General features: G+C 44.6%; 1 protein-coding gene across 1 annotated transcript in view; it reads right to left on the reverse strand.

Annotated features, from left to right (window-relative positions):
- Positions 1-12,240, reverse strand: part of LOC121286153 (collagen alpha-1(VII) chain-like) — a 190,725-nt gene that overhangs the window by 27,178 nt on the left and 151,307 nt on the right. The window contains exon 22 of the mRNA XM_041203134.1: positions 10,668-10,853. Within this exon, the coding sequence (XP_041059068.1) occupies positions 10,668-10,853 (186 nt within the window). The remainder of the gene's footprint in view (positions 1-10,667; positions 10,854-12,240) is intronic.

Raw genomic sequence — 12,240 nt, forward strand, 5'->3', positions numbered from 1 at the left:
TTGATTAAGACAATGGGACAAATAATATGTTTATTTCTTTCACAAATTACAAATAATTAACCTTTTTTTCTTATTCACATTTCTATTTGGTTTTTGTTACAGATATAAGAAATCATAGAAGATTCAGATCTTTCTGATACAGGAATACAGAGATACGCAGCTTAGACATTGCAATAGTTGGTATGAACCCTAAAAAGCGTCCTCAGGAAAGGCATGTTGCTGCCACACTTCTGGCAAAATTGTACTGGCAGAAGGGGAACAGCTCCTAGGAAATTCCCATCTTAGACTACCTCTCTAACATTAGGGAGTGATTTCTTGGCACTTGCAGGGAACATTGGTGGGGAAATCACATTCCAACAGCCCCCAATTTGTGGCCCAGTTAAATAAATTGATGTAATGTCAGACCCATGACTTCTCAAACAACACTCTGTGTGTGCTGTTTCTCATTGGGAGTGCTTGATCAGGGAATTAAGATTTCTATATCCTTGGCTTCCTTGACAAGACATTCCTTTGGTTCCAGCAGGCTAGATGGAGTCAACAGTCAATCATTTCTATTTATACTTATATCCAGACTGGTCAACTCTTTTCCTAACTAAGTATTAATCTTTTGAAGGCGTTAATCCACATTTGCTCAGAACCATCTCTTCACTTTAACTTTTTTCCATTACTTTCTAAGCATTCAATCCTTTCAATCCACTTCTAAACCATCTCCTTTGTGTTAAGTCCACCTTTGTGTTTTTCAACACTCCTCCGTCTGCACTATTAAGCCAGCGCTCTTAGAATGGTAGCTATGTTGGTCCATAAAGCAACATTATATTATTTAAGACTGAATTCAATTCTCTTGCAAAATATACCTTAAGTGTTCGATGTGTGTCATAATAAAATCTTGATCATTATCATCACTATTACTGTTCCTGTGCCATTGAGGCATATAAGGCAATAACCAATTAAATACTGCATGTCCGTATAGCAAGAACTAAAGCCCACACTGCCCTGACTCTGAACTGAGGAGGAGAATGGAACATACGGTTAACAACCTGCCACATAGAATCCTGTTTGCTAAATTTTCCACTTTGGCTCTGAAACTCATTGGTGCTACTTAGCAGATAGGGACTCCACAAAGAAATATGAAAAAGATGCCTAATGTCATTCATTAATGCACAATATGTGAGAGAACCTCAGCAATTCTACTGTAACATGACAGACCAGGGCCAGACTTTTTCATCCCGCGGGCGGGTGCGCGCCTGACCCGAATGGGAGTAGTATAGTGCGCGATATTTCGCTCAGTAGGCGCGCGCGTTATTTTACCTTGCCCGTGCGATTTTCTGCTTGTCGCACAGGCAAAACTGGCAGGCAGCCAGCTGACATATTCACAAACCTCACCTAAGGGTGGGCTAAAAAAAGGGTCAGCAGCATTGCCACTGTGAGTAGTGAGCAGTTTCGGAGATAATTTGCAGCTGGTTGCTTATTGCTACTTGGCGGCTTCACCTCTGTTCGGGGCGTCATCTCAGCATTTCCAGGCCTCATTTCAGGACTTATTGCTGTCTGCCAGCCCCGCTGAGGATTCAGACCGTGCGGACCCTTCCGGGTATCAGACAGTCTTCTGTAACCCTGGTAGTGGGGACTGTGGTCTCCATTGGAGGTACCTCTTCTGAGGAGGAAGCGAGGGGCAGAAGGGAGAGGAGGCCAGGTGTCCCAATGCAGCTTGCAGGGAAGGAACCTGTGGGAGGAGAGGAGCAGGCAGAAGGGGTGCAGGGCCAGCAGGAAGTCCAAGGTGGAAGGGGCCGCAGAAGACACCACTGTCCTGCTGCCAGGGTTTAGAGGCAGTGATGCAGCTACCTCAATATGTCCGAGGTGCAATGCCAAAGGATGCTCTGCCTCTCTAGGGAGAGTGTGACCTCCATTTGCCAGATCATTGGGCCTGGGGTCAGCTCTGACCCTGTGAGTGGACATCCCATGCCAGTGGCTCTGAAGGTCACAGTGGCCCTCAACTTCTATGCCTCTGACTCTTTCCAGGGGTCAGCGGGGTATCTGTGTGGAGTCTCCCCATCAACTGTCCATAGTTGCATCAAGCTGGTGACAGAATCTTGTTCAGGTGGGTACAGATCTTTACTCTTTACCGTATGAATGAGGCCAGTCAGGCTGAGCGAGCCAGAGGCTTTGCAGCGATTGCTGGGTTCCCCCACGTCCAGGATGCTATCAACACATGTGGCCATCAAGGCACCAGTGGGTCAGCCGGGTGCCTTTGTCAACAGGAAGGGATTCCATGCCATGAAGTGCAGACAATGTGTGACCACAGGATGCAGATTCTGCCAATCTGTGCAAGATACCCTGGCAGCTCCCATAATGTGTACATCCTGAGACATTCCCAGGTGCCGAGGCTCTTCAGTCTCCAACCCGATTGGACAAGTGGCTGCTGGGTGACAAGGGCTATCCGTTGAAAAGGTGGCTCATGATGCCTTTCCGCCACCAAAAACAGAAGCAGAGAAGCGTTAAAGTATCAGTCATGACTCCACAAGGGCGGTGGTAGAGAGGACCATAGGTCTTCCCAAGATGTGCTTCCGATACATGGACTGTTCAGGGGGAGCACTACAATACCCCCCAGAGTGAGTGTCACTGATAATAGTTGCATGCTGCGCTCTCCACAATCTGGCACTGGCAAGGGGTCCCACTGGAGGAAGAGGATCGTGACAGAGCTCCGCCGGCCACAGATGATGAGTTCAGGAGTGAGTCTGAAGATAAGCACGGTGAGAATGCTGAGGGCGTGGAGCCAGACCTCGGTAACCTCCAGGGAGACAGGGACACTAGGGATGCCTTGATCCAATGCTCCATCAGCTAGGCTACCAAAGATCAGCTTCAAACACATGCCAGGGCTGCCTCCTCCATCCCGGACGTCTGAAAGGATCCTTTCATTTGAACACAAAGAACACTTAGTGCCTGTGCAATAGAGTTCAGAGCCACTTACGTCCAGCATTACATACTGGCGTACCCTGCACCAATAAAATAAAAAGATGAAGCATACTCAGGCCAAGACAACAAAAACAAAATTTATCTCATTTGGACAATTCCAAACTATTTACATAAACTTGCCAGTCTTCATTCCCAGACCAGTACAGATAAAATAAACATAAATTAACATAAAATCTCCTGTGACCTATTCTTCTTGTACTCATGGTGCCTTTAACTTACGTTTGCAAGTGTTATGTCTAGGCGCTTGCCTGTAGCTGGCTGCTGACTGTGCTGTCTTGATGGCCTTCATGACCTTGGTGGTCGTTCTCTGGCCAGTGGAGCCTATGTTGACCCCGCCTGGGAGGGAGTGGCCAGTGCCATGGCTGGCACCTCTCCAGTCATTGCAGCTTCATCAGATGTGACAGTCACTGGTGCTGTTATCCGGAGCACCCTGAGAGGAGCCTGCAGAGACGACAGGCAGCTTGTGCGCCAACGTGAGGTCTGGACCTCCCTGCACACCATCGATGGACAGACACCTAGCTGGGATACCGGGTGCCTCATCCATCTCCCACACTGACACTGACCACCTGAGGTCATTGCCTGTGTGAGGGTTCGCAGGTCCAAGCACAACCCCAGAAACCCCTCATTCTGTCCCTGGAGCTGCCTCTCCATGAGAGTCACCACTCTCTCAACAGAGGAGGCAGTTCACTCACCCATGACAGTCAGTGCAGTGCTCACGCTCTGCATAGGCTCCTTCATCACGGAGGCCATGGCACGCAGACCCTCATGGATCTCTGCCAGCTCCTCCCGCACATCTCTCTGGACATCCAGTATCTGCCGCCTAATGGACAACTCCAGAAGCTCATCATGAGCCTTCAACTGAGCATTGTCCTGGTCCCCAGCAGTCCTCCGACTGCTGGCGCCCTGGACACTCTCTGCCTCCGCCTGCACCTCAAGTGAGTTTGAAGTGCCCTCATCAAGGTGCACCGAGATACTAGCCACTGCTCTAATGCCCACTGAGGTGCTGGTATCTGTGCTGATGTCTGCTTCAGAGAACAGGTATGACGCAGGTGAAATTGATGCCCAGTGATCCTCCGGTGTCAGGGGTGACCCTTCGGGGTCTGCAGAATGGACACCTGCTGGCGAACCTAAAAGGGAGAAGGACATGTCATTAGTTAAAATTATCACACTGTCTCTTCGCATGCCAGACACACAAGTAAGACAATGATGATCTGCACCATGGTGCCATCATCTTTTAGTCTTTAGATCAATGGGGACTCCAGGTTCAAGGCTCCCATCAATGAGGAGACTACACTAGAATGGTTGCACAATCTGAAAGTCTCATGTCTGTGCCTTTGTCTGGCACCCCTGCCTCTCCAAGCCCGGTTGCAGAGAGAGCGTACTGGTTCTCAAACTCTGGGGCATCCTGTTCGAACTGGGGGTACCCAACAAGGGAAAAATCCTGCCCGAGGACAGAGGAGCAATGGAAGCTGAAATAATTCTGGAACATTCATTAACCTTTATATTCAGTTCATAAGATAACAGATAAGAACAAAAAACTGCGGATGCTGGAAATCCAAAACAAATACAGAATTACCTGGAAAAACTCAGCAGGTCTGGCAGCATCGGCGGAGAAGGAAAGAGTTGATGTTTCGAGTCCTCATGACCCTTCAACAGAACTGAGTGAATCTTAGGAAAGGGGTGAAATATAAGCTGGTTTAAGGTGGGGTGGGGGGGGGGTGGTGGGGAGAGAAGTTGGGGTGGGTGGTGTGATTGTAGGGACAAGCAAGCAGTGAAAGGAGCAGATAATCAACAAAAAAACAAAAAGATTTGTTCTTCTGTCTGTGACATCTTTTGATTATCTGCTCCTATCACTGCTTGCTTGTCCCTACAACCACACCACCCCCCTCCCCCCACCTTAAACCAGCTTATATTTCACCCCTTTCCTAAAATTCACTCAGTTCTGTAGAAGGGTCATGAGGACTCGAAACGTCAACTCTTTTCTTCTCCGCCGATGCTGCCAGACCTGCTGAGTTTTTTCAAGTAATTCTGTTTTTGTCATAAGATAGCAGGATCTCTAACTTATCACAAAAAATAAAGGGGAAGAAATTTGGTTCATCAATACCCATTTTTAGGTGCTAGAGTGCCCTTAGAGCTCTCAAATGGCATTTGTGATGCATGTGCACATTTGTGGGGCCAATCATGCTTGTTGAGGGTATTAGCAGGTTCAAAGCAAATGGTTGCCAGAAGTATGCTGACAGTGATATCCCAACAGCAATCAATGCTAAATTAATGCCATTTTGGAGCTTGACGTTCCAGGTAATACCCTCCCTGGACACGTGCTTAGCAGCACGCTGCACCCCTTCTCAGGTCTATTTAAAGGTATCATTAACTATGCATGGATACTGGTTGAATTCTCCTGGCTGCTGCTTTGATTCTACAAGAGTTTGGCACTTTATATAGTTGTTTCAAATTGCAGCCACATGTGAAATACCACAGAGATCGCACGGACAAGTCTGACCATCTGCCCACAGAGCTGAAGTCTCCATTGGCACTGGTTCTCAGTCATGTCCAGGTAGCTTTGCTTCTGCCTGTAGAGCCTGTGCTCAGGGTAGAGCCTTCCTCTCCTCTCCTCTGGCCTCCTGATGTCAGGTGCTCTGCCCTTCCTGTGCAGGCTGCTGCTTCTCATCTCCAACAGCTTTGATTTCTGAGGGTGCAGCACCCATTCCCAGCTGCACCTTTGCTGGTGCTCAAGGCAAGTACAGCCTTGCCCACTGCTCCAATATCCAAGTGATGCCAAGAGGGTGCCAACCCCCTGCACTGGCAAAGTGATGGGCTGCTTCAACTTTAACTTCGTAGAGTAGAGTCATAGAGTTTTACAGCACAAAAAGAGGCCCATCATTCCAAGCTGGTCACCAAGCCCTATCTACTCTCATCCCATTTTCCAGCACTTGGCCCATAGCCTTGTCTGCTATGGGGTTTCAAGTGTTCATCTAAATACTTCTTAAATGTTGTGAGGGTTCTCACCTTTAACATCCTTTTAGGCAGTGAGTTCCAGATACCACCCACCCTCTGGGTGAAAAAGAATTTTCCTCAAATCCCCTCTAAACCTCCCCCTCACCTTTAAATCTATGCCCCCTGGTTATTGAGCCCTCCACTAAAGGGAAAAATTTCTTACTATCTACCCTATCTATGCCTCATAATTTTGTACACCTCAGTCAGGTCACCCCTCAGCCTTCTCTGCCCTAAGGAAAACAACCCCAGCCTATCTAGTCTTTCTTCATAACTGAAATGCTGAAAGGGGTAAGCCCTTTAACCTATGACAAACACGTACACTTATCTTTTGAAAATTTTCTGATCTCGCTCACTCACCCCCTTGCCTGCTTTCAGCTGGTCTGAGGCAGACAGCTGCTGAATGCTGGCTGCCCCCAGAAAAATCCAAAACCTTTCCAGATATGGGCTTTTAACAAGCCGTAAACAATGTTAATTGGCCAGTTTAGGAGCATGGGCAAGTTTGGAGGCCCGTGCTCCCTCATGCAAATTGGCAACACCAGAAACGGAGGTGGGATGTCCTGATGCACAATGCTGACACCATTTTTCCAAACCACTCACCTCCATTCTGGCCTGGTTTGGGCTCTGAAAATCCGGCTTCTTGAGTATTAATAATGGCTTGTCTGGATAGGAGGGAAGAATAGCATTTGTTGGGGGTGAAGCATGGGTCCAAGAGAGCAATAGGATAAGAGTGAGTATAGCTGTTTGGATGGGGATGTGAGGTGTCTCAAGAGAGGAACGAGTGGAACTTCAAGCTGTCGTTCTGAGGAACGTCAGGGTGTGGGGCTTGGCAGCTGAAATTGCTAAGCCATTCACCTTTCCTGTCCTGGATCCTTGATGCATTGTTTGCAGATTGGAGGGGCTAAACTTATGCTACTGACTTCCTTAGCCATTTCCATACACATTTACTTGGTTGGAGAGGTTGCCTATTTCCTTCCATCCTTGGGAAAGATCACCTCACCACAGATGCTTTTTTCCCCCTCATAGCAGGACCTCCAACTAAGAGTAAGAGAGTTGTGGAGCTGCTTTCCCAGGTCTCCTCTCCATTCCTATGGTTGCTACAGCCTCAAAAATCCATGTCCAATTGATCCATTCTAACCCATGCTGTTGTCCCTTTCATTAGAAATCTATCCTTTTACAGACCTAGTGTGTTACCCTACCGTCCTCCCTGACCAGGCTGGTCAGAGGAATAAGTATGCCAGAAGAATCAGTGGTTCAACCTGATGAGGTGACAAGGCAACCAGAGCAGTGAGTGGACCAGCCAGTGAAGTCCCAGATTCTGAGTCACCCATCATGATTGTGATTGAGATAATCGCCCTGCAGGCAACTCACTAATTAGAGGTGAAAAATAGAGTGCTGCTACACATTTTTTAGAGTCTGCAATGGCTTAAAGGAGAGGTGCTTTCTTTAAGGGAAAAGGAGAGAAGCAACACAATGAAACTGCAGGAAGATCCCTTTGGCCAACAGGAGTTGGAATACGGTCTCAGAATATTTCAATGCAACAATAAAGAGCAACTGAATGACAGGAAGGAGTCCCTCTTCCCGTAGTGGACAGATTCCACTCCACCCTGCTAGTTTCTTCTGCTGCCTAATCAGCAGTTCCTAAAGGAATTACTGGAGGGCGCCACCAAGAAAGAAAGTTTTTCAAACTCATCTCCCTGTGGAGCCAGGAGGAGTAGGAATGCCGCACTAACTATGCTGGGCCATTGCCTCCTATTCTCCTTCCCCCTGCACCCCCACCCCCAAACCCACATAAGCCAACCTGAGGCTACAACTGGCGAATCAGCTGGACTAAGTTGGTGTTCTGGAGCTGCTTCTGGCTCACGCTGCTGGTACTTCAACCATGCTGTGCCTGAAAACAATTCCTGGGCTGTTGAGTTTTAATGAAAAAATTTAATATTAATAATAATTCTATCAGGAGAAGGCCATTTGCCCTTGTGAGCCAGTTCTGCCATTTATGACTAAATCCCATTAGTCTGATAAATGTAGAGTAGCAGTGCAGTTGTGTACATCTATTTTATAATCAATGGTTCAAAGTTGACAATTTTAAAAGCCATATAAGCAAAGCACCCCAAAAATAATCCCTAATGTTTGCACATGACTTAGCTTAAAGACTTCCCCATGAAACATAGTTGCCATTTTCAACATTTTATTTTCAGGAAAAGTCACCCAAAAACATTTTAAAAGAATACTCTGGAGTATGCAAGTTAGGTTTTAGACATTTTTTAAAAAGCATTAGATTTAAGATTCTGTTTGAAGCTTTTGGGCTAGAGGAGCTCCGAGAATATTTTAACAGCAACAGAATTGATGTACATGATCGTTCAGTCAAACTAAAAAAAGCACCAGCCATCGTAAGAGTTGTCTATTATTTTCCTTCTGACTGCTCTCATTGATTACTCTTTCTCTATATTGTCTGTATAAATATACTTGAAAGGGTTTTATTTTTATCATTGTTTTGAAGATGCTAATGTGCTTTGCAAAACCTGCAGCTGGTCTCATCTGCTTGCATAGCTCTCAGTGGCAATGAAGGTGCCCACTGCCCTCCATTTATATCTCAAACAGTCATTTCAGGAAACCATGGGGGTTCCTGCACAACATCAGTCAGGGAGCAGTAAAGGCATATAGGTCATTGATGTTTAAAGCAGGTCTTTTCATGCAGCAGGTCACAGAGGTGCCCTGTTGGCTCTTTGATAAAGTGTACCTTTCTTATGCAGAGCTCTTCAGATGGCACTGGATACAATTGGGCAGATAATATTTACACTACCTAGAGGTCTATGTGCTGGCATCTGGAAGGTTCAGAGCAACTGTTGGAGTCATGAGTGGTGACAAAATAGGAAAGTCAAAAACTCCAATTTGCCCACCAACATTATATTGACTCTAGCAACCTTGGCATTACCTAGATGTCACTTTTCTGTCTGCTGCTAATTTTAGGGAAAGCTAATTGTCACCAATCCAGCAACACCGTTTATCAGGTGCCTCCAGTTCAGTCACTGCTACTAACATTAGAGCTTACTCACAAGCCACTCCATTCAAATCCAGCTTCTCTTAAGGATGTCCATCCAGTTCTTCTTCGTGCTGTATTGCTTAGTCAAAGACAATTGACTGAGCAGTTGATGGTTGGGTTGTCTTAACCAACTGCCATATGGAGCATGGAAGCAACTTAGAATAAACCCCAGAAACCTTTGGCAAAATATCTTGCCTGCCCAATGGCACCATATCCCCAGCACGTACAGAACTGAACCAATAACCACAATGCACCCATCTCTACTCCAGCAAAAACTGTGTGACTTCAAAAATGTTTCATATTACTTTGAGCCCACATTACTTATATTCAGTTATGGTCATCTAACGTGCTGCTACTTAAATAGCTGACACCTGTTCACAAATAATGTATATACTGTTTTACATAAAAGCTACCCCTCAATATGGCATACTATATTGCGCTGTTTTTTAATGGCTTTGTTTCTGCTGTACAGGATCGGTTCCATGTTTCTGTAGTTTAACTTCATTGTTACAAGTGAGGTATAAGAAACCTCAACTGGTTGTCTGCATTACTTACACAAGCTAAACTGACATCAACAACCAATAGATTAAGTTACAATTTACTGTGGAGCTTTCATGCTCAACTTGTTTTCAGGATTGATAAATATAACATTGAATGAGAAATGAATCACAAAAAAGGTTATTAAGGTTTAAAATAATTACATTCTGTAGCTCGCTGGATATTTCCTTACTTGCGTTCTAGCTAACTGAAACATTATTATTATTAGTAATACCTATCTATTATCAGCTACTGATTTTAATGGGCTTTTTATGAAGGTTCATGCTTGAACAGATATGAAACACTGCCTCTAAAGTAACAAACATACCTGTGCACATTTTATCATTGCACGCACAGATCCCTCATGCAGTTAGAATAATACACAACACATTGGAAATATATCAGAGGAGGCTAGGGAGTAAAATACAGTAAGTGCTTATTTGCACACAATGCTGACTTTTTAAGGAAAAACGGAATATGCTGGAAGAAATAAAAGCAGAAACTTTTATATATAACACATAAATTGGCACTTGTAAAGAGAAAGGATGTTTTTGGGTGTACATCCTTCTTTCTTTCCCAATAGGGAATTTGGGAGAAATGTCTTTGCCCAGAGAGTGGTTTGAATGTGGAACTCACTGCCAGAAGGGGTAGTTGAAGCACATTACATAGTGCATGTAAAGGTATTTTCAGGAGAAGATAAATAAACATGAGGACAAAAGAAAATGAAGCATAGGCGAAGGCTCGTTTGGAGCATAAACACAGGCATGGACCTGTTGGCCAAGTGGTATGTTTCTGTGCTATAAATACTGTCATGTAGGCACAAATGCTTTAACTTGAGAGGGCGAAAGTTCAACAGTTCAGAATCAATTGCTTCACATTGAAAGTGGCAGATGTGTGGAATAGACTGTCAGAGAGATACTGGATGGGGTTAACGTCAACAAATTCTGGACCCAGCTGGATAGTTTTTTTTTGTCAAAAGAATGATTAAGAGATATAAGTTAAATGGCATGGTATGGTATTGTTTGAATTTTGAATCATAAGAGGCGTGATCTGGATATTCTACTTCTACTAAGTAACTGTACAGAAATTTGAACTCAAAACAATTTTTAATAAACTTGTACTATACCTGTAGTGTTTGACATCTGTTGCTCAATTTGTGTTGCATTTCCAAAGCCAACTTCATCTTCAAACTCAATTTCTTCACTGTCATCTTCATAGTCTTTTCCATCAAATGCACCCTTCTTCCTTTCTGCACCTTTTCCCCAGTCTTCATCAGAATCATCTGTCCTAATAATCAGATGGAAATCTCTTCCTAAAGAAGAGACAATAAGAAGAAAGGCTTCTATTTATATAGCAGCTCATTGCATCTTAGAAACAGCAAGAATTGCTTCATATACAATGAAGTACGTTGATTTTTGGGCCGTAGGCAGGGAAAGCAAGATCCCACAAACAGTGATGATATGAGTAACCATCTAATTTATTTGTAGTGGTGTTGTGGAAAGAATATTGGCTGTCCTTCAAAGAGTACTTTGTGATTTTTAATATCTATTGGAATTGGTAAATAGTGCCTCAGTTTGATTTTCCATTTCGAGGACAATGCCTCCCACAATGAAGCACTCCCTGGACACAACACTGGATTGTTAGTAGAAAATTTGGCCAACTTCTGGAGTGGAGCTTCAACTGACTATTTACCCTTCATTGTCATTGCTTGAGCTTGACCTTAGACTGACTCCTAAGGCCACATGAAGCCAGATTTAAGGAATGGCTCAGGCAGTCCATCTTCTGATCACTTCATAACGTAAAAACAAATCAATATTAAGTTTATGAGAAATCAATTATTTCCACCAACTCTCTAACATTAAAAATAATTCACTGGGGAAATGTGCTTACACATAAGCATTGAAACTCTAGAGTTGCCAGTTTCCTTCTACAGTGACTGGTCTGTGACCAATAGTACAGTATTAATGCGATTTAAACTAAGTAACAGTTGGGTTTCATCCTCCTTTGGTGTGTGTGGTTTTAATGCACAAACAATCCAGGAAATGATAGGAACATGGGAACATAGGACTTAGGAGTAGGAGTAGGCCATTCAGCCCTTCAATCCTGCTCCAACATTCAATGAGAGTATGGCTGATCTGGTTGTGGTTTCAACTCCACTTTCCTGTCTGCCCCTCATACCCCTTGACTCCCTTATCTATCAAAAGTCTATCCAACTCAGCTTTGAAAAAAAAAATCAATCTCCCAGTCTCCACTGCTCTCTGGGGAAGAGAATTCCACAAACTAACAACCCTTTGAGAGAAAAAAAGTTCTCCTCATCTCAGTCTTAAAAGTGAGACTTCTTCTTAAACTGTGTCCCCTAGTTCTAGTTTCCCCCACAAGTGGAAACTCCTACCAGTATCTACCTTGTCAAGTCTTCTCGGGATCTTATACGCTTCAATAGTAGGCGTAGCATTCTCTAACTTTATCAGATAAGGTCTCACCTATACTATTCCCTTTACTTGCAAAAGAGATTATAGGCAAAATCTTTAGCTCGGCGGGTGGGCGTGCACACGACTCACTACAGTGTAAAATGACGTTAATGTTGGGCGGGTGTCCCGACGGCAATGCGCAGTTGCATGATATTTCGTTCAGTGGGCACACGCTGGAGTCAGCAGCGCACCCGCCGACAATTAAAAGACCTGTTAAGGCCATTAAATTAT

Source organism: Carcharodon carcharias, chromosome 13 (assembly GCF_017639515.1).
Source record: "Carcharodon carcharias isolate sCarCar2 chromosome 13, sCarCar2.pri, whole genome shotgun sequence".
Lineage (NCBI taxonomy): Eukaryota > Metazoa > Chordata > Chondrichthyes > Lamniformes > Lamnidae > Carcharodon > Carcharodon carcharias.